The sequence below is a fragment of the Macaca fascicularis genome, chromosome 2 (genome assembly GCF_037993035.2).
Source record: "Macaca fascicularis isolate 582-1 chromosome 2, T2T-MFA8v1.1".
Taxonomy (NCBI): Eukaryota; Metazoa; Chordata; class Mammalia; order Primates; family Cercopithecidae; genus Macaca; species Macaca fascicularis.
Window position 1 is genome coordinate 130552955 of NC_088376.1, and position 23925 is coordinate 130576879.

The 23925-nt window shown below is 39.0% G+C and overlaps 1 protein-coding gene and 1 pseudogene across 3 annotated transcripts in view; one reads left to right on the forward strand and one right to left on the reverse strand.

The window, feature by feature from the left end:
• SUCLG2 (succinate-CoA ligase GDP-forming subunit beta) overlaps nt 1-23925 on the reverse strand; it is a 277740-nt gene that overhangs the window by 109040 nt on the left and 144775 nt on the right. For all 3 annotated transcript variants that reach the window (XM_005547564.4, XM_045385901.3, XM_015446184.4), the window contains exons 5-7: nt 22372-22524; nt 20112-20201; nt 10406-10502 (exon numbers count right to left, since the gene is read on the reverse strand). In XM_005547564.4, coding sequence (XP_005547621.1) covers nt 10406-10502; nt 20112-20201; nt 22372-22524 — 340 coding nt within the window. The remainder of the gene's footprint in view (nt 1-10405; nt 10503-20111; nt 20202-22371; nt 22525-23925) is intronic.
• Nucleotides 11549-16212, forward strand: LOC123571680 (NADH dehydrogenase [ubiquinone] 1 beta subcomplex subunit 4 pseudogene; annotated as a pseudogene).

A 23925-nucleotide genomic window follows, 5' to 3' on the forward strand; every position in this document is an offset into this window, starting at 1 on the left:
ATATTTGAGATTCCTGGAACCGATTCCCTGCATATACTGAGGGACAACTGTATTTAAAGCATACAACATCATGTTTTGATATACACCTAACACAGTGAAATAATTAAACACAGTGAGATGATTACTATACTGAAGCAAATTAACACATCTATCTTCTCATACAGTTTTTGGTTTTTGTTTTTGGTGTGGGAGAGCACTTGAAATATATTCTTTTAGCAATTTCCAGCATACATTACTAACTCCGCAACCTTGATAAAATAACCTAGTTCTTCTCTGGGCCTTGGTTTTTTAATTGGAAAAAATGGGAGTAACAATCCTTAAAACTAGGGCCATGCCCTTGATCTGTGCAGGACCATCTTTATTTTTTTGAGACGGAGTTTCGCTCGTTGCCCAGGCTGGAGTGCAGTAGCGCGATTTCGGCTCACCACAACCACTGCCTCCCGGGTTCAAGCAATTCTCCTACCTCCTCCTCCCAACTAACTGGGATTACAGGCATGCGCCACCACACCCGGCTAATTTTTTATTTTTTATTTTTAGCAGAGATGGGTTTCTCCATGTTGGCCAGCCTGGTCTTGAACTCCTGACCTCAGGTGATCTGCCCACCTTGGCCTCCCAAAGTGCTGGGATTACAGGCATGAGCCACCGCGCCTGGCCTGTGCAGGACCATCTTATGGCACTTCAGATTCAAGTTATAAGACACGAAAAGACCAAGACTGGTCAGTTACAATGCCAGGATGCCAGGCATTATTGCACAATTGTCTCCAGCTTCTGGTGCTGGTGGAAATCTCCTGGACCCTGCAAAACTCAATCCGTGATAGAGATAGACTACAGGGCACTTTCCTTGATTTACAGCTCTCCTATACATACAATCAGGGAGAGACTGCAGTGGAGAGGGTGGCATTATTTGTGTCTGAGACCCTTTTATTATCTCTCTTAGTGTAGAAATTAGTGTTCTGTGATGACATGTCATCATAATGGTTTTTTGTTTGTTTTGGAGATGGAGTGTCACTCTGTTACCCAGGCTGGAGTGCAGTGGCGCAATCTTGGCTCACTGCAACCTCCGCCTCCCGGGTTCAAGCGATTCGCCTGTCTCAGCCTCCTGAGTAGTTGGGACTACAGGCGCCCGCCACCACGCCCAGCTAATTTTTTATATTTTTAGTAGAGAACGGGGTTTCATCATGTTAGCCAGGATGGTCTCGATCTACTGACCTTGTGATCCGCCCGCCTCAGCCTCCCAAAGTGCTGGGATTACAGGTGTGAGCCACTGCGCCCGGCCAATGTTCTTTTACTTAACTTGGGATATTGATAGCCACGAATCTTTGACCAATAATTTATAGATACTACCTATTCTCCTGCAGCGTTGCTGACAGGCACCTGACTCTTGAAAGGGAAACAGCCACAGAGCATTTCTCACTTACTGTAAAGCAGTGTATAATCTCCTAATTCTACTTGCTTCTTATGAAAATAAAACATGGCTGTATATGGCATCTTGGCATTAGAGACCCTAGGTAGAGGGTTTTCTCCGAGGGTTTTCCTACCACAATATTCAAGCACTTTGATACAAATCTGTGTAGACCGGCATACTAACATCTAAGAATGCTTGCTATAAGTATATACACAGACCACACATGACTTAAAGTAGCATTGAGTGACAAGAGAGAATCTTATATGGAAGTTAATATCTGTTCAAATCCTTAGTCTTGCCCCAAAATGCCCAACCACTTTGTCCACACACTGTGAATAGCTGGAGTGAATGAGTAATTACTTTCCAGAATATGGAAAGCTTAATGACAGAATCCTAAAATTACTAAAGGAATTGGCCAATATTCTCTGCTTGCTACAGTGGAATTTTCTCAGCAGTTAATGACCAGCATAATAATCAATAAAAAAGCAACTTCATACTTGGCTTTCCACTAGGTTTATAAATACGTTCTAATTAATTTATTAGTAATTTTAGCTCCTCCATTACTCATTGGCAAGACTACTTATAACTGACACCTTCAAAATGAATGGACAAAGGTTATCAAATTGACTTCCTAAGGGAAGAGTTTCAAATAAAGGCATTCTTGGTTGAGATCAATAATCAAGTAAATCAAAAGAGTTTCAAGCTGACCTTTGCTCCTTACAAGGACTATAGTTACAAGCTGCTTCAGAGAGAGAATAATTAATGGGTATGTATGCAAAGTTCAAAAGGCAATCCCAAGTAAATGCCTGCAAAGCTAGATTTTCAGAGGATGCTTTTCTGTGGTATGACGTTCTCTCCAGGGAACCATCTTGACAGAACTTTGCAGTTAACCCAGAGCTTCAAGACGGTGATGATGGGATAAAAGGGGTATATATCTACAATGGTCCTGTGCCAATTGTTAGCTCTCTGTAGAGAAAACTAAACAACCTAATTGGATCATTGCATGTATGTCTAAGTGTTTTGGGAAGTTAAAAACACTACCTAAATAGGAAGTAATTTATTTAGAGGACTTAGGAGTTAAGAAAGGGGATTCTAATTGAACTGCCACCTTCAAGACCTAAGTCTTTATTTAGTGGGTAAGGGATGAAAAACTTTAAGGATGTAAAGGGATTCTTTTAGACACATTTGTTATGCCTGTTTTATATTTTAAAAGTACACTGTGGTAGTGTGATTTATAATAAGAAATATATTATTTTGGTCTTCATCCCTAATTCCTGGCATAGCGCTCTAAAACCCTTTTGATTTCCTAAGCAATAGGGGTTCTAAGAGAATCTTGTGTTCTAACATTTTACCTTTGACTCTGATTCCTGATGCAGAGCTCCTAATCCCTTGGGATTTTCTGGAAGATAAGAGAGTCTTTTGTTTTATTAAGGTAAGTCTTGGTGGAGGCTTCTGTATGGGGCTGGTCGCCATAAAGACCAAACTATGATTAGAAGCTTGGAAATTGCAGTCCCACCTCCATGCTCCAGAAAGAATAATGGATCATCCCTATGTAATAAAGCCTCCATAAAAATTTCTCAACTCCAGGGAATTGGAGAGCTTACAGGTTGCCAAACACAGGGAGGTGCTACAGGGTGGCTCACCTGTGGCATATAGGGAAGCTTGTCACCCCTTCATGCATACCCTGCCCTATTTACCTCTTCATCTGGCTGTTCATTTGTATCATTTAAAATATCCTTTCGGCCGGGCGCGGTGGCTCAAGCCTGTAATCCCAGCACTTTGGGAGGCCGAGACGGGCGGATCACGAGGTCAGGAGATCGAGACCATCCTGGCTAACACAGTGAAACCCCGTCTCTACTAAAAATACAAAAAAACTAGCCGGGCGAGGTGGCGGGCGCCTGTAATCCCAGCTACTCGGGAGCCTGAGGCAGGAGAATGGCATAAACCTGGGAGACAGAGCTTGCAGTGAGCTGAGATCCGGCCACTGTACTCCAGCCTGGGTGACAGAGCGAGACTCCGTCTCAAAAAAAAAATAAATAAAAAATAAAATAAAATAAAATAAAATAAAATATCCTTTCAAAAAAAACTAAAATAAAAAATAAAACAACCTTTATAATAAATCAGCAGTAGTAAGTAAAGTGCTTCCCTGGGTTCTGAGAGCCTTTCTAGTAAATGATGGGGCACGTAGAGAGAGTCCTGAGAACTCCCAATTTATAGCTGGCTCATCAGAAGTACCAGAGGCTTGGTCTTACAACTGACATCTAAAGTGAAGTCAGTCCCATAAGACTGACCCCTTAACCTATAGGATCTGTTCCAGATAGATAGTGAAAGAACTGAATTGAATCACAGGATACCTAGCTAGTGTCAGAGATTAGTCAGTGTTGGAAAAACTCACATATCTGGTCCAAGAAGTGTTCTTCTGTGTTGAGAATTTAGTAGGAGAAAAATGTTTGTTTTTCCCATTACACATAGTTCCAAACAAACAAAGTGCTTTCCTGTCTTACCATCTACAATGTTGTACCATCTAAATGCTTTTCCTTGAACTTGACCACTTAATGTAGACTGGCATCAAAAATACCAGGGTATAAATGACAACTCTTGGCACTTTTTAGCCAGCCATCCCTCAGCACATTAACTTCTCTTAAACCCAAGCCTTGTCTATACAATGGGGATCAGAGTATGTTCTACTCTAGGTGTTGGTGGCAGGAGAGATTGTATGCAAAGCGCTTAGCTTCCTAGACAGTGGGTCCTAGCAGGTTATTAGATGACCACACCACCCTTTGATATGCACATGCTTTTTTATACTTAAGAGCTTCTCATTATTGCAGCCCAGGCTACAGAACTCTCCTCTCTTCCTAACAATAAAAGTTATCTGTTCCTTTATAATATGAGATTTCTGTTTAAAGCAAATCTAAGCAAATGTCAGTCATATTTTACGTATGTACAGGTTACCCATGGTTTTCAATAAAAAGCCATCTTCTGAATAAATAAGAATTTTCCCAAAGGAAGAATATTAATAGTTGGCATTTTAGGTATCATAAATAGTAGAAAACAAGATTTCTGTCTAAAAGATGAGGGTAAAACAGGCTGTTGATGACTCTCAAATGATATCACACCTGTGCATAAGGCCAAGGCTAAAGATTAGTACAGAGCAGCTCCAAATGAAGATCTAAGCCAAGGGTAGCAAACTAAGGCCCTCAAGCCAGCCCTGTTTTCATGGATAACAGATTGGAACACAGCCTTGTACATATTGCCTATGGCTGCCTTCCCAAGACAAAAGCAGAGGTGAGTAGTTGCAATAGAGGCTGTATGGCCCGCAAACCCCCAAATATTTACTAACTGGTCCTTGACAGAAAAAGTTTACCAATCTCTGCTAAGTCACAATTCTCACACTTGTATCCACTTGTCTTAACCAAGTTATAGATACACAGGTATCATGTTTTATAGTGAAGGAGAAACTTAGAAAAAGTGCATTCCATTAACATGAAAACCAAAAAAAAAAAGTAAAATAACAAACAAAGAAATAAAAACCTGTGGCTACACAAAAGGAGTAGATTAATCCTTGAATACTAACTGACTCTTAGATGCTTATTTCCCCCTGTAAGAACCCTTCTAAATGCACTGCTTGAACGGATGTGTTAAAAATGGATTGATGTCTTTGTCAACAGCAGGGCAATAAAATAAACTTGCCTGCTTAAACCCTTAGCTTTCTCATTTAGTAAAACAACAAACAATACAAAATACATTTTCAGAGGTGCTGAGCTTGGTCCAGACCTTAAGATTTTCAATGTCACATTAATGAAACCTCAATTCTATAGAAAATTCATCTTGAACAAAGGCCATTTTTTATACAAAGTGGGTGAAAGAAACATACCTATTAATATTTATAAAACAATTTTCACCATCAAAAGCACATTGTTACATGCTTGATAGATTATACAAATGAATTTTCGTTCTGAACAAATACCAAAGAAAGCTGTGGTACTTATATGCATAGGGTGTTTTGTTGTTTTGTTTAGTAGTGTGAGATTCTGTGAGCTGCTAATTCAACAATCTTGATGGAAAACATGACTGGCAGTTAGAGGCCTCTGACCCTAGAATTTTAACAGAAGAATGTGTCACAGAATTAAACAAAAGAAAAATAGATTTCAGAGGGGAAACTTACACATAAAAGAAACATAAAAACAGCAGGAAATAAGACTGTCACAATTAGTTTGAAAAATAATGTCTTCAAGCAATGTACTGCGTTTGATTTGTGATAAATAACCATAATGTGCCATTGAAACACGTCTTGCCAAAATGGCCTTAAAATGCTGATACTTTCAAATTAGTCCCACTTCCCATTAAATATTGATGTTCTGAGAGTTGTATACTTTTTAGAACTTTTTTTTACTGGCTGTGAAAAGAGAAAATAGATATGGGGTGGGTAGGGGGGTTAGTGGAGGTAGAGAACCGAAAATGTTCTTGAAAATAGTCTTGTGTATAAAGAGAGAAACAGAGAAACACCCACCAACAACATGGGCACTTGCTAACAAGAAGCAACAGGGTAGTTATTTAGGGAAATCAATCTGAAAAAAGAAAGGAATTTGATGTGCCAGTTAACTGTGGATCACCCAGCTTTAATTCTCATGGAATCTTAGCCAGATTGTCACTGTTTCAAATTGGATCTCATTTCTTTGGCCCAATGAATGAATTTCAGCTTCCAACTGATGAAGATGCCCTAAAGCAGAAATTCTTAATCTCTAGACTATGGACAGATTGGGTGAGGTCATTCTCTGTGAACGGGGAATGTAGTATTGTGTATTGTAGTTTAGCGTCATACATGCCAGAAGCACAGCCTCCAAGTTGTGACGACTAAAAATGTTCCCTGGGGAACAAAATGCCCACCCTTCCCATGGAGTACAACTTGCTTTAAAGACATCAGAGAAAGGAGTCCGTGTACAGATAGAGCTGGCTGAAGGTGGGAAGAAATATGACATGAAATCTCACAGTGGCTAGCAAAATGAATGAATGAATACATGAATGGGCAGGTAGATAAATAAATAATGATAAAACATTGCTTCTTGCTTGGCTACAGAATTAATGAATGAATTGGCACTGCATTTGGACAAACAAGGAAAATAACAATTAATTTCTATTGACTATTTAACAGTTTATTTTTGTTTCAATAAGGTTCCATCTTTCTGGTAGGTATGTTTTGACTCAGTGTCCCTTCTTCCATTAAGAAACTGTATGTCTCCTATACCATATGATTCTTGCTCAGTGGCTGGCATGGGCACAGACATATGATCCAAGCAGGGCCAATCAGAATCATTTGAAGGGATTTAGCGGGCTGCTGAGGGACAGTTATGGAGCACTGGGAGACATCTTTGCTGCCAGCTTCTGAGAGCCTTGCTGAGAAAGAAGCCAATTTGGAGGGAAGCAGGGCTGGAGAACCAGCAAATCCCTGATTCTCTTCAGGCCTTAAGCCAGTCCACACCTTAGACTTCCCTGTTACAGGAATATAACTTTTTAACAAAAACAAAGCTAATATAGGTTCCTGTCATTAGCAACCATTATAATCCTAGCTAAGAGTCACTAAACTACATTGCAGTTAGTAGTGTCAAATTATATTTTTTGAATCAGATTATTAATCACAGAGGAAAAAAAGAGTTCTTGGACTGCAGTTCTTTCTCCATGTCGAAAATTCCCTATGGGTGACTTAGTAGCATAGATATTATCAAGGCCCTATTTCTTCACTCAACAGGGCATCACTTGCTGTACAACTATATGAACAATAACCTGAATTATTAAAAATAGCACTCACTGACCAATGGAAGGCCAAAAAAATTTTCCTACAAAGAGGTGGGTACAGGCTGGGTGCAGTGGCTCACACCTGTAATCCCAGCACTTTGGGAGGCCGAGGCGGGTGGATCACCTGGGGTCAGGAGTTGGAGACCAGCCTGGCCAATGTGGTGAAACCTCATCTCTACTAAAAATACAAAAATTAGCTGGGTGCGGTGGCAGGCACCTATAATCCCAGATACTCGGAAGGCTGAGGCAGGAGAATCACTTGAACTCAGGAGGTGGAGGCTGCAGTTTGCTTAGGCTGCACCGCTGCACTCCAGTCTGGGCGACAGAGACCCTGTCTCAAAAAAAAAAAAAAGAAAAAGAAACAACAACAACAACAACAAAAAAGAGCTGGTGCAATGTGATGCTGAGCTCCTTAAACGTTTAAATTTAAAGAATAATTATTAAATCAAAGTTGCAATGTGGAAATTTTAATGTGAAATGTTCTGCTACTACTGATCTAAACAGAAATAATGAATACTCAGATTATAAATATTAAGATTATCAATATTGCTAAAATATAAATGACTGCTTTTACAGCTTCTAAATAAAAGATAGCTTTAGGGAATTGTGATAATGATGAAGATCAATTTGTACATTTGGTCATTAATCACCATTTCCTAATTGGGTTTAATTTGACTACTGCTCATTAGAGTTATAAACCAACATACTCATTTAATTGTGATTATAATTCAATCGCTGAACTTTTATAGTACTATGAACAAATTAATAATGAAAGATAATTTTGCTCTTAAAAATATCACATAAGACTTATGTTTTAATGAACTGTATATAAAGAATGTTTTACGATGATTCCCTTAAAAAAAAAAACTCAAGACTCTTCCATTCTCTTAATAATTAAAAATCAAACTTCAGACTCACGACGTTTTGTAAACACACTCTCAGAAAAGGTTTCCATACCTCTGTTCCCTGAAGCCAGAACACAGCTTGTGACTGCTTCCCAAAGGGTTGAATAAAAAATGTATTGCAGCCATTTTTATCCCACTCCATAGCTACAGCTGAATTTCCATTTTTCTTAATATGAAGCAAACAGGCTGCTTGTGTATACTAGTTTAAAAAGGAATATATGACCTTTAAGAACTTTTGTTAAGCCTCTGCCTTCATTTCTTGGACTTAATTATCAACATGAATTCTGACTGGTATTCCCTGCCAAACTGGAGACTACTTCTAGGTCATGTCCATGAAAGCAAATAAGTAGTTTAAATGGAAGAAAGTAGAAAAAAGGCAGGTAGCTGCAGTTGAATCTGGAGAATCAGAATCAACATGCATGCTGGACTCAGAGGGACATGGGTTCAAATCCCAGCTTCTGTAACTTCTGACTGGCCCCTGGGACAGTTACAATGGTTTTTCAACCCTCTATAAAATGGGGATAACGACTCCTAAATTTTCAGGGTTGTGGTAAACAATATGAAAGAATATAGGTATAAGCTTATCACAGTGCCTGGCATATAAGCTCAAGAAACAGCTTCTTCCCCTTCCTTTCTTCCCTTTATAAAATACTCACAATTTTATAGCCATAGCAACTTTTTAAAAAAGTATTTATGAATAAAGGTGGCTTGTTTATAAATGACCAAGCACAGATTTATATCGGATGGTCATCTGTATAAATCATGAAATATATTATTTTCAATGGCTTCCTAAACATAAAATCTTTGCTTGTTCTTGTCTAAAATCTATACTATTCCTGGGCTACTCTGAGACTACCTGAGAAGAGGAATTTCATTTTATGAATGTTAGGGACTAGCCTATTTTGTATCTGATACTGCATGCATACTCATATATGATCTCATCTTATTTTCACAACACTCTATGAGCTAGGCATCATTGCTACCACTTATTTGATTGGAAAAAAAAAAAAAAAAAAAGACCTGAAACTTAGGCAGGCTAAGTAAGTTGCCCAGATCTGTAGCCAAAACATGGCAGATACAGAATTTATACTTAGGCCTCTCTGGGTTTCAAAGAAATAATAGTGTAGTTTCTCTGAGTCTAGCTACAGAATCTCTGAAATGGAAATGTGCTAAGGAGAAAATATTGTCTCATCCACCTTGGTCCAAAAGTTGATGTGTTTACACATAATGATTCACCCCAGTTACCAATTCAATGCAAATTCCTCTTTACTGACTGTAACATACTAGACAACATGCAAGACACTGGAGGTGAAATGTACTAAAAACGAGAGGTTCATGGGGCTTACAGTCTGGTATCCCTATCCTATCCATCTGCTATTCCACGGTTTTGATAGCAAAAGCTTGTGAATGTGTGTGTGGAACTCCACTTTACCCCTTACCACACATGCATTCGTAAGTTTTCGCTACCATATTAATAAGAACTTACGGAATATTTGCTGTATGCAAGAAACAGTGCCGTGGTGGTAGGTACTGAGATATAAAACATTTATTTATACTCTATAAGTACCTGATGGATAGGAGCAACCTTCACCACAAAAATGCCACCTACTACTGCCTGAAGCAGAAACTGCTGTCCAAGTAAGGTGAAAGAGCTCAACTGGGGGGGACTTGGGGCTTTACCAAGGTGATATAAATCCAGCCCAGAACACAAGGTGAAATTATATACTGATTTAGGCAAACTAAAGACATTCAAAAAGTTCCAGTTCCATAAAGGCACATGTGTTCATTATACCCAAGTGTGTGGCTCCCATTTCTACACAAATCTTTACCTTAGTAGCAGCAGTGATAGGCCTAAAAAAATAAGGTGGAGAGAAAGATGTGAACGAATGTTTCTTCTCTTTTAATTTATTATTATTTATTATTATTATTATTATTATTTGTAGAGACAGGGTCTCAATATGTTACCCAGGCTGGTCTCAAAGTCTTGGCCTCAAATGATCCTCGTCTTGTCCTCCCAAAGTGCTGGGATTTCAGGCATGAGCCACCACACCAAGCCTGAATGTTTTTAAGTAAAACAAGCAGTAGCTTTAGTAGCTTCCTTAGAGCCCTGGCATTTGGCTACAAACAAACCTAAGTGCTGAAATGTTCAACTGCATCATGGGAGCATTTCAAACTATGGCAGAAATTAAATTACTGTAAGAAATTTATGCAAAGCTGCTGCTACAGTCTTTTGTGCAATTTATAGTTTGCATAAATAATTATAATACATTCATTTGTTTTCTCAATTCTTTTTTTTTCTTACCTTGTCCTTCTGGAGTTTCACCAAAGGGATTCACTTCCACCTGAGTAGCATCAATTTTTAGGAAGAGATTATACAGCTTCGTAATTTGATCTGCAGCCTAAATGTGATCAAGTGAAATGGAATTACACCAAAGCAGTAAAAGAAAATTTATTTTGCTGGATTAATGAAACTTTAAAAATAGCAAGTTATGTCTTTATTTTCAGTTAGGTTTTCTGAAGGGAAAAACAGAAAAACATAATTATTTTAATTTCCGCTGCTATTCATTAAAAGGAATTGCTCACCTCTCCTCCAGACACCAGAAGAGACCATTATCAAGAAAACAAAATATTTTCAGTACGGCCTAAAACGTTGTTAATCTTTTTGTAAATTATCATGTCTCTATTAGCAGAGTTATGCTGCAATATAAGCTACAATCATTAATACAAACAAGTTCCATTTAAGTAAAAGGTAAACATGATTTTGAGAGTTTATAATGACTAGATTTTCCTTATTGTGCTGAAATAAAAGTTATTATATTAATCAATCCAACCCATAATCTGTGAAACAACAATTACTGAGTGTCTAACGAAAATTGTTGTAAAACAGGAAGATGTAAGTGCTCAATAGTGTAGTCACTGAACAGCACAATTCAAACTGAAAATAGCTTGTCCCAAAGGCATTAACCACAAAGGGCAAGAATATCCAAGGTCGCCCTGTTATGCCCTGACTTCGTTTTTCTCACTCTGCTTGAAATTCGCTCATTCATTCATTCTTTTCAACCAACATTTCTTCACTGCCTATGACACAGCTGGCTGGTATCCTGAGAGCTGGCGCTAGAAATGAGAACATGAATGAGCCATGCCCCCACCCTAGAAAGCTCCTGTCAATAACGAAAGGAGCATGTGATGCACAGAGCAAGAGGGTCGATCATGGAGAAGAATTAGGTATCAGTCTCATTCCCGGCTCCATTTTCCAAGCCAAAGTTTTCCCACTGCCACATTTCACTCACTGTGCCAGCCTTGGATTATTTGCAGCAGATCCATTTTCAGTTCTCCAACTCTACTCTGTATATCAGGGAAGCTGACGCTTACAGGCTAAGTTTTCTATGTTCCTGGGTCAGCTGGTTTCCAGCTGGGGCCAGCCAATGAGAAGCAGCGGTGAGAGATGGCGGTGGGAAGAAGGGAAGAACCAGGGTACTTCCACTCCTCTCTTTCTGTCTGGGCAGCACCTCCTCCTCTGGCTCTTGCTCCCACTGGAGAAGCCCACCAGAGTTCTAGCTTCTGTATCTAAGGTCCAGTAACACCACTGCCTCATTTTTGTTCCTGGAGCATGCGGATGGATATACTCTAGGTTGCCTTTCTGTCCACTCTTGACGGAGTCTCGCTCTGTCGCCCAGGATGAAGTGCAGTGGCGGCATCTCAGCTCACTGCAACCTCTGCCTCCCAGGTCCACGCCATTCTCCTGCCTTAGCCTCCCGAGTAGCCGGGACTGCAGGCGCCCGCCACCACGCCCGGCTAATTTTTTCTATTTTTAGAACAGACAAGAGTTCCACCGTATTAGCCAGGATGGTCTCGATCTCCTGACCTCGTGATCCACCCGCCTCGGCCTCCCAAAGAGCTGGAATTACAGGAGTGAGCCACTGCGCCCGGCCCTGTCCACTTTTAAACTACTCAGCTCTTGCAGCACCTATGAACGCATCCCTAAAGTAAATCCCCCCTGGTGTAAATATTGCAGGTGGTTCCAGATTTGACTGAAGAACTCCAGATTTAATTCATGCTATGTTAATGTATTTTATGTTTACCTACAAACATCTTTAAATCCAAATTTGAGGCCCAGTAGATATAAAAGAACCCACATAACGAGTATGATTACATATTTTTAATATTAAATATTTGTATGGGTAGATAACACATGTATATGATACAAAATTCCCAAAGAACTTAAGGGTTTTCCCTGATTGTACCATTCAACCACACAGGCCCCCAGTGGTAGCACACTCATAAATGTGCCCTTCATCTGAGAGATATTCTATGCCTAACACAGTATGCATTCCTCCTTCATCTGTCTTAAAAAAGCAAACTTGTTCCTATGCCTCATTTCTTTACTTAACAGATTTTTAGAGACACTTCATCAGCAACACAGGTAGATCAATCATATCCTTTTAATTGACTAAATAATATCTTACTGTATTGATGTGCTATAATTCCTTTAACCTTTCACTTAAATAATGACCATTTGCATTGTTTCTAATAGGTTGACATTACAGCACTGCCTTATGTATCTCTGGATATTTAACATACACTTGATTAAACATTTGTAGGATAAATTACCCAGAGTGAAGCAGAAAGGAGTATAGCCATTTTAAACATCAAAAGATTCTGCTAAATTGTTCTTTTTTTTTTGAGACAGAGTCTTGCTCTGTTGCCAGGCTGGAGTGCAGTGGCGTGATCTGGGCTCACTGCAACCTGCACCTCCAGGGTTCAGGCGATTCCCCTGCCTCAGCTTCCCGAGTAGCTAGGACTAGAGGCGTGCCACCAAGCCCAGCTAGTTTTTTGTATTTTAGTAGAGATGGGTTTTCACCATGTTGGCCAGGATGGTCTCCATCTCCTGACCTCGTGATCCACCCGCCTTGGCCTCCCAAAGTGCTGGGATTACAGGTGTGAACTACCACACCTGGCCCAAATTGTTCTTCATAGAATTCGTCCCTGATTTCCACTCCTAAAAAGTGAAAATTATCAGAGACACTATTTTCCAATTCACAATCATTAGCCATTTGTATCTTTGCCAATGGGTTAGGTGAAAAAGGGTATCTCACTGATATGGTTGGGCTCTGTGTCCCCACCCAAATCTTACCTTGAATTGTAATAATTCCCATGTGTTGCAAGAGGGACCCAGTGGGAAGTAATTGAATCATGGGGACAGGATTTTCCCATGCTGTTCTCATGACAGTGAATAAGTCTCACAACATCTGGTGGTTTTATAAAGGGGGCTTCCCCTGCACAAGCTCTCTTGCCTGCACCATGCAAGAAGTCCCTTCCCTATTCCTTCGTCTTCCACCATGATTGTGAGGCTTCCCCAGCCATGTGGAACTATGAGTAAATTAAACCTCTTTCCTTCTTAAATGACCCAGTCTCAGTGATGTCTTTATTATCAGTGTGAGAACAGATGAGTACACTCACATATAGTTTTAATTTATTTTATTATGAATGAATTTGCACATTTCTATGAGTTTAAGAGATATCTTATTTTTTTTCTGTGAATTTTGCCTATTTTCCTGTTGAGATTTTGATCTCTTATTAATTTATAGGAAGAGAGTGTGTGTGTGTGTGTGTGTGTGTGTGTACAATAGAGTCTTGCTTTGTCACCCAGACTGGAGTGTACTGGCACAATCATGGCTCACTGCAGCCTTGAACTCCTGGGCTCAGATGATCCTCCCACCTCAGCCTTTCAAATAGCTGGACTACAGGCACATGCCACTAGGCTCAGCTAATTTTTTTAGTTTAATTTCTTCTAGAGATGGGGGTCTCGCTACGTTACCCAGGCTGCTCTTGAATTCCTGGTCTCAAGTAATCCTCCTGCCTCAGCCCCTTTAACATTTACCTTTTGAACATTCTTTTGTTAGTTTTGCCACATGGAAATTTCACAATAATGTCACTCTAATATGGCTTCTGGCTTTGTGTCAGACTTTTAAAAGGCTAGTCCCATTCTGAGAATATTTTTTAAAATTCTCCCATTATTTTTTCTAGTATTCTTTATAATTTCTTTATTTAATGTTTCCATTTTTTTAATCCAAATAAAATTTGAGTTAAAGTGTGAAGCCAGTAAATACTTCACTGCTGAATATTTTTTGTATTTTAGGGGGTTTTCTAGGTCATCAATGTGAGCTTGCAATGTGAGTTGCATGGGGCAGGCATCTTATGTGTCCTGGGCACTTTGGCATCCACTGTCGTCATACAACCTCTGCAGAGTCAATACTTGATAAATATTGGTTGAATTAAAGATTAATTCAATTCTAAGGGGGACTAGGTGGACTACATAATAGAAATAACTTCTGGGTACACATATATATATATATATATATAAAAAATCTAATCCAGCTACTTCAAAACTTTTTTAAAAACTGTGATAAAATAAACAAAACATAAAATTCACCATATCTCAACCATTTTTAAGTGTCTACACAGTTCTGCAGGGTCAAGTTGGTATATTCACATTGTTGTGCAACCAATCTCTAGAACTTCTTAATCTTCCCTCACTCTGTATCGCTAAACAAACTCCTGTTCTCCTCTTACCATTCTCCTCTTACCGCAGCCTCAGGCAACATCATTCTACTTTGTGTCTATAAATTTGACTATTCTAGATAGCATCTCTCTCTCTGTCTCGCTCTCCATCTCCCCATATATATACACACACATACACACACACACTCCTCTCTCTATATATATACACACACATATATGTCTCCATATATATCTGCATATATATGTATAGATATCTATAGATAGCAGACATATAGATATTAGAGATATCTAGATACATACATACATAAAATAAAGGATATGCATATATACATACACTAGATACCTGTGGAATTATCCAGTGTTTGTCTTTTTGTGACTGGCTTATTTCACTTAACACAATATCCTCAAGCCCCATCCATACTGCAGCATGTGTCAGAATCTTCTTTTACAAGGTTCAATAAAGTTCCATTATAGCATATACCACATTTTGTTTATGAATTCATCCACAGATATACACTTAAACTGTTTCAGAACTTCTTAAGCCTACACCAACTTTGTTTAGTACAAGCCTGCGTTTTCCACACATTAATCCCATTGTAATTATACATTAGCACAGCATTTTGGGGATATTTTCTGTTTTAATTTTTACTGTTGTGCAAAGCCGGACTGTAATTTTTTGAGCAAGACTAAAACATAATTTGATCTTGGAGGTATCTCCAAACCAAGCTGGTTCTCCCTTGTAGCTCTCACAATGACAAACCCTTGTAAGATGTCTTATTCCAGAGGCTATACACTAAATGGTTATAAGGGCTAGGCAGACAGAATGTGTAAGTGTGACCAGGTGTGATATGGAATGGCATGGCATGTGGCAAGTTGAAATTAGCTTTCCTGCTTTCTACATGGGTTCAAATGTTTAAAATAAGCACAGGTCAAAGAGAACATTCTCCTGGTCAACTTGCAGTCAGTCGCTTACTATTGCCATTACTTTCTCAGCTCATAACCACTGTGTACAAAGGTTTTCTGCACTTTTGCCACCAACTGTTATTTTGTCTATTAAGCAATTTTTAAAAATTAAAATCTATAAAATCAAATATATGTAAATGAAAACCTGACAAGTTTATACAAATCTTTAAAAATGTCTTAACAGGAGCATAATGAGGAAGGGCCTCAGAACCACGCAGGCACAGTTGTGTGCTGCATCACCAAGATATTGTTCCCAAAGTCTATTCCATCATGCCTGGCCACTCCACCCTCAACCCTCCACCCAGTGGAATATGACATATCCCTGGAAACCCAGCGGGTGCAAGCCAAGCGGTTGGCCGTAAGAGCCCAGCTGAAACGGGAGAGTACTTGCTTCAGTACAACGACCCTAACCGCTGACAGCTCATTGAATATCCTGCCTTGATTTGTTGGACCTATGCAAGATCAGCAAATGTCTATCCTAATTTCACCCCTAAAAACTCACTCTTGGGAGCTTTGTGTGGAATTAGGCACCTCTTCTTCTCGTTTTATGATTTCAAAACTGACAGAGAGAGGAAAGAAAAAATTATCCAGGAAGGCAAATTGGATCGAACATTTAACATCTAAGTCTGGCAATGATGACTATGTGTATTCTTGCTGAAATAAATCGTCTATTAATCAAAACAAAGTCTCAACAGGTTAAGAATTTTAAATATCTTTCCTGCATTCCAGAAATTATCATCAATATTCACATATGGCTCTCAAATCTAGCCAGAAGTACAAACCACTTCAAGAGGTGTTAGTGATCTTACACTGACTTGGAGCATCCGATCTTTCATCAGCCTAAATCCTAGAGACACATGTTGACAATTCATGGCACTCATGTTTTCAGAAACTAACAGTATAGATGATAATTAAGACACACTTGACAAACTTGTAAGTTTCAGTCATATGATAGACCCCCTTTATCCTCTGTTTCCCTTTCTGTGGTTTTAGTTAACCATGATCTACTGTGAGTCCAATTTATTAAATGGGAAGGACAAAATTATGGACTAAGATCCTTGGATGGAACACAGCACTAAAGTCACTGACAGATTACAACCTCTACAGCCACACTTTGATGAATTAAAAAGAAAGAGACAAACTTCTAATTATGATGTTCTTCTAAAAGGTTATCGTGAAAAACCTTCAACTATCCAGGATCCCCAACCATTGACATTATCTGTTCCTGACATCCAGCCATTGACACCCATGGCTTGATGATCTACAATCATCCAAAGTAGATGTCCCTCCTGAATTACTGCCAGGAGGTCATGAGTAGCCCAATGCTATATCGTAATGCTCCCATTACTCACCCCAGGTCTTACCATGTAGATATTGTATCATCTCACATCATCGCAAGAAGGGTGAGTATAGTACAATGAGATATTTTGAGAAAGAGACCATATTCGCATCACTTTTATTACAGTATATTGCTATTGTTCTATGTTATTATTGTTGTTAATATCTTACTGTACCTAATTTATAAGTTAAACTTTATCCAAAGTATAGATATCCAGAAAAAAAGAGTATATGTAGGGTTTGGTAGCAGGTAAGCTTCAGGCATCCACTGGAAGTCTTGGAACGTATCCTCCACAGATAAGGGGGAACTACTATATCAAGCTTTTCTATGTCTTAACGTTTTTCAACAAATTCTCACAGAAATAGACTTTAGTTGGGAACAAATACTTGGTAATTTTATGAAAAGTAAGATATCATCTTTATTTTTGTTGTGTCTAATATTAATCACATTTTAGAGACAACAGGCATGAGTCACAGGAACGATATTAATAATTTTACAAGACTATCATCTTACATGATATTCAACCATGAGTGAGGTACCTCCAAATGCCTAAACCACATCCTAGATGAAAATTAAGTAACTTTCAAAGTCACACTGAACCTAAGGGGCCTCTAAGATACAATTTTTTAGGAAAAGATCATTGATGATTGTTTAAATGTTTTTCCTTCTACACTGTCCCATCTGCTCATTGTACAGTGGCTCTCTAGAGCATTTCACTAATCCCCACAGCTTGAGCACACCCCATAAAGCACAGATTCCCAAGCCTACAACTCCAATGCACAGCTTTCCCTGAGCTCCCAAGCCATATATCCCTTCTACTGTAGAAATACACTTACGTGTCCCTAGATGAACAACTTCCAACATGTCTACAGCTGAGATCAACCTCTCTCTCCCTCTGCCCCTGCTCTCTCCTTCACATTCCTTTATCCATCCCTCTTCCTGTATCCTCTCAGCCAGCAGGCAGATGTCCACTGGTCTGTGAGCCCCTGAGGAACAATAGTTATTTTTCATTGTCTCTGTTCCCCAGGGCATAACAGCCTGAGCAGCAACCAATCAGTGCTCACTCCAAGCTGCTGAGAAAATGAAGATTTAAAGCCCTTCATGGAGTTAGCAGTGAAAAAAGAAAAAAAAAAAACAAATTAAAACATTTTATTTCCTTTCCTCGATAAATTAATTCAAAGGTATACTGACAATATGGCCACTTACTGACCCCTGAGTTCTCACATTTTCATCTTCCTTCCGTAGGTAACTCATTTAAAACCTAGAGTGTTTCAGGTACTAGGAAAACAAGAGTAAGACATTCAAGAGCTATAAATAACTCTTAATTTTATCTTATAATATGTAGTGAGGGGGGAGTATCTTGTGATGTACATTATACTGTTATTAACTTCTCTAGAACTCTCTATTATGTTCACCTCCTGAGGTTTTAAATATGTGGTCAGCAGATTTTGCCCATTCCAGATTTATTTCTCTGTCATGAAAAGCCACCTATTGCTGAGTCTCTAGGAACCTCTTCAAAGTGGACAACTAGATGTGTTGTTTCACCTAGTCAGGCACATGACAAATGTTTCTTGGGCAATAAAAATAGATGCCAAGCACTTTGCCAGCTGCTGGCAACACAGCATTGAGTAGGATGGACAAAGTCCCTGCCGTGGTAAAGATTAGGATCTAGCAAAGGTGACTGCAAATAAATAAGAGAAATAGAGATGTCCAAAGTGATATGGAGGAGGCAGACAGGGTAACTGCACATATTCTGGAGCTGACTGCTGGACAGTGCAGCTTGACCACAGTGGCTATATGGAAAACGGGCTCTTGGTGACCACCACTGCCACAGGAGAAGCCCCTTAATAAACATCAAATGAATGGCTAATGTAGCTGGTATCCTCATTTGCAGGAGATGAAACCAACCACTGTAGCACATATTCAGGAATCTTCCAGGATCTTCCTTTCAACAGATCACTTTCCTGGCATCTCTTTGCTAGTCTCAGAAATGGCAATTAGTTCCTCTAACTGTCCATTGAATCCTGGCCCTTTCTCTCTCATCCTGAGGTTTAGTTCCAGATGACCCTGTCCCATTCTACCATCTTCAATCTTTTGCTTTCAAAGTGAGCCTTTATTCATTTTCAAGTAAGTAGTTTCTCTTCATTAAAGCATATATATTTCTTAAAACCTTATTCTGCTTTACCCCTCTTTGACTTGCCTACTGTTGTCATTAAACTTCCAGACAGAGTCAATCAAAAGAAAAAGACAAGACGGAAAGAAAAGAGTGCATCGTCTACTGTCTTATGGGAATAGTACTGCCTAACCAAAGGACATACTCTGTAACCTCTCCATAAAGTCCCAGGCCAGAGAACATACATACATGCACACATGCACACAATCTAGGGCCATTAAGGTGGCCTCTCTGAGTAACAGAGGAAGGAAAAAGTAAGTTTATCTGATTTAGCTGTGGGACTAGGAAGCTTGCTCCGCTAGACACATAATCAGGTGCCATGCGCTGGACCAAAGGCAGAGCAGGGCACGATGCTAGGACAGATTCTGTCCCTCAATAACTCTAAGGCCAATGTTTTGGTCTTTGAAGCCAAGGGATATTACTACAAAACTGGCATATTTTAAGCTGTTCTCAATAAAACATCAACTTTATGCCATCAATATTCATTTCAAATGCCCATTAGCTATGAAAGAATAGCAATTAGCTAAATAACATGTATTATTAATATTAATACCAATAAGAATGGACCTTTATGGAGCACTATAATAAGGACTTTCACACATTATTCTACTGAATCCCCACAATAAACCTCTCAGGAGTTGTCATCATTCCCATTTTATAGAAGATGAAACTAAAGTCTGAATGAGCTGAATCACACACCTACCTGCCAGGTGGCTAAGTACCAGCAGTGCTACAGAAAAAATACAGATTACCATCCATCATAAAGTGTATGTGTCCACATGCAATACACATGCACACACATATCAAAATTCATTCAAAGACACATCATAAACATCCTCTTTTAAAACATCAGGGAAATATTTTTCTTCATCATAAACAGCTGGAAGAAGAAATTAGAAAACAATAAGTAATCCTGTTTCCTGGTAATCACAAACACTAGAGGCAATTAAGAAAGTTCCCAAATGTTTTCTGAAACAAGTCAGACACACCATCCCCCAATGGCTTATATACCTGGCTTTTCAAAGGCCCAACGAAGCCTAGATTTTCTGCCATCCGCTGAGCTTGGCTGTCCTTTATTCCTTCAAAAATGTCAATTTGCTCCTAGTAAAAATAAATCAAATAAACGAAATTTAGACAGTCAACTGAGAAGATTTACAACCTCAAAAGAAAATGCTTTGTATTTATTTGCAAATGAGTAATTAAAGTGTGGCACCTATCCAGAGATCTCTGAGCAGGGCTACCGCAGATGCCTGTAGGGTATGTTTTAATTAGCAGACCATCTATAAAACAGCTCTTCCAAAAACTATATAATTCCTCATGGTGGCATGCTGACAAGAAACTCTGATGCCAGTTTTCACTTTTAATTACTATACAGATGGCATTGACGAATATTTAGTCAGTTAATTTTTATGACATCTTTTGGAAGACCTCCAAAGTGAGGTTTTCCTGCCTACTATTAGTTAAGTTTAAAGCCTGTCATAGATAGGTTAAATATTACTTTATGATTTAAGCACTCTATTGATGATAATGATTACTGATACCTTAGCTCTACAAAATGCTATTGTCTCAAAGACACCGAGCACTGTCATTATACATTATTTCATGCATCCTCTTAACAAATGGAATGGCCTGCTTTAAATAATGTGAACTTTGAAAACAGCTAGGTGTTATCGGTAAGTCTGCATGTAAAGTCTCAATTCAGTTTCCAAGGTAATTAACTTAAATATATAACATTAGTGAAAATATTTTAAAAGCAATCACTGAAGTATGAGTACAGTAGGTCTTCAAATAACATTACTTCATTCAAGGTCGTTTTGTTATAAGGTTGAGAAAAAAAAAAAAATCAATTCCCAGCCAAGGCCACTGTCTGTGTGGAGTCTACAAATTCCCCTCTTGTCTGAGTAGGTTTTCTCTGGGTCCCCCGGTTTTCTCCCACATCCCAAATCTGTACAGGTTAGGTCAACCGGTTTGTATACACAGTCCCACTCTGAGTGGGTGTGGGTGTGATGCGGGTGCGGGTGTGGTGTGTGAGTGTGCTCTGCAATGGGATGGTGTCCCATCCACGGTGGGTTCTTTGCTTGCACCCTGTGCTCTAGCCATCAGAGACCCTGAGCTGGAATAACTGGATAAATAATTACGTTACTTGTTTTTATGAAATCTTTCTGAAATGTATACATAGCTCCTATTTATTATAATGTGTAACATTAGAAGTGTGTTGGTCTTTATTTAGGAGTTGCGTGATGTTTTTGTGAGCAGAAATATGCCATAGGAACTTAACTCTTGTTTATATCAATTAGCCTATGTATGGTAACATTGGTTTCCTTATACATTGTTTCCATTCAAGTCAAAGTTTCCAAGAACCTGTTGAGGATGCTAAGTGGGTGTTTATTGCACATTATTTAGACAAAGAGATATAAGAAATAAAATCTCCCCTTTTCAAAGGGAAACAAAAAATCATTTTCTAAAAGAAATACTGAATGTTTCTGGTGGAAAATTTTAATGCAATTTTGACCCCAAGAACCCAGATTAAAAACTTGAATTTTAGTTCTGAAAACTTATGTTTTTCTCCTTATAGCTGAGGTAGGTTAAGAAGCACTTAATACATATCACCTCATTTAATCCTTATAATCCCACAGGGTAGAAATCACCCCATGTTCATTTTACTGATTTAAAAATGAGGTTTCGAGACTTTGAGAAACTTGTGCTCTGATTAAATTTGATCTCACATCCCTGACTTGAAACTAATCTTAATATCAATAAACGAGTCAAGATTTCAAGGACTGAAAAAAACTGACAGAATCTGGACTTCATAAAGATTCTAGTTTACATCAACAGTACTGAGAGATCACAAAGCAGTTTCTAGTACATCTACTAAAAGAGAATTCATTCATCTCCTAGGAGAGAATTTCTAGATCATATATAATATTAAATGAAAGAGAGTTAACCATGAGAAATGAAAATATAGCAGTCCTCTCCCATTGGTTAATTCTTGAGGAAGATTGGATGGAAAGGAATCAGGGAGGAAGAAAAGGCAGGAAGAAGGAAAGAAGGAAGGATGGGAAAAGCAAAGACAAAAAGTCCTTGAACACTAAATACCTTGATTCCACTCAACTTTCAACTGGATACTTAGAAAGAAAAAGGGCTCAACATCTTCATACCTTAAATTGTAGAGACAGATTTACTGCTCCTGGCCTTAGACTCCACATTAAATATTTAACATCTTCTACAATAACAATCAATTAATAGCGCGTAGCCAGGAATTTAAACATACCTTAAAAATGAGCTCTGGGTTTGAAGCAGCCACCTCTTCAATGTCGACGCCCCCCTGAGGGCTGCCCACCAGCACGGGGCCATTGCAGGACCGGTCCATCAGAATTGCCAGGTAGGTTTCTCTGGAAATGTCCAAGGCTTCAGCAACCATCACCTACCACATTAGTGGGAAAGTCAAATTAATTCAGCATTAAGCTGATTTCTACTTGGAAATCTATACAAACTTGCTACAGCAATCAAACGGCTTCATTTTCAGGCTCTTAAAGCCCAGTGAGTGAGTTTGCAGAGCTTTGAGAGTTCTGCTCTCATGGTGCACACAATGCCCATTTTCACCTCCTTAATTGATTCTGTTAACTTGTTCAAGTGACACGCATTTGGTTTGCCTCAAGGAACCTTCCCACTTTAATCTTCTTTTTTTCCTTCCTCAAGAAACTGTGTCGCTTAAGAAATACTCTAGAGAAGTGGCTGTTATTTTAATTTGAGATATTAACAGTTCATATATATATATATATTACTACACTGACTTTTCTCAGATTTCTCTGGTGGAAAACCAAGCATGGTGACCACAGAAGGATTCTTTTACAGTATGTCTGATGCTTCATATGTTTGTATATTTCTGTCGCTTTGATCACTATATTTTATTTTGTTTTATACTTTCTTTTAATTTACAAACAGAATATTTACTTGTTCAAAAATAATGGAAACGATACCAAAAATACATAAATGAGAAAGTGAAAGCAGCCCCCTGCCGCATAGCTCTACCTCAAACAAACCCCTCGGGCCCCAGAAGTCAGCGCAAATATGAGCCTAGCAGGATCCTTTGTGATAACTAGAAAAAGGCACCCCTTCCTCTGGGAGTATGTAGTCACTTGCCAGGACCATGACTGGGCAAGGGACAAGTGGGATGGAAGAATGTCATTCAATTCCACGAGTGAGTGGGGACTCACTGCCTCAGCCAGGTGTCCTTTTGCTCTGTAGGACTTGAACTGCATGTAACAGCCCCACTGGGAAAACCACTGCTAACATTCTAGTCCTTTTCTATGTATCTGCAAGCGTTGCAGTAATGGAATCATCAGGAAGCATATTATACACACTAGGATGCCTTTCTTTTTTTAAATCTTTTTTTTTTTTTTTTTAAGACAGAGTCTCATTCCATCACCCAGGCTGTAGTGCAGTGGCACGATCTCAGCTCACTACAACCTCTGCCTCCCATGTTCAAGTGATTCTCATGCCTCAGCCTCCCAAGTAGCTCGGCTTACAGGTGCCTGCCACCATGCTTGGCTAATTTTTGTATTTTTAGTCGAGATGGGGATTCACCATGTTGGCCAGGCTGGTCTTGAACTGTTGACCTCAAGTGATCTACCTGCCTCGGCCTCCCAAACTGCTGGGATTATAGACATAAGCCACCACGCCTAGCCTCTTTTTTAAAATCTTAATACTACAACTTAAATATCTTGCTAAGGTCTTCTCTCTTCATTGTGATTACATGGTACTTATATGATAATATTTATTTAACCATGTTCCTGTTTTTATTTATTTTTATTATTATTATTAT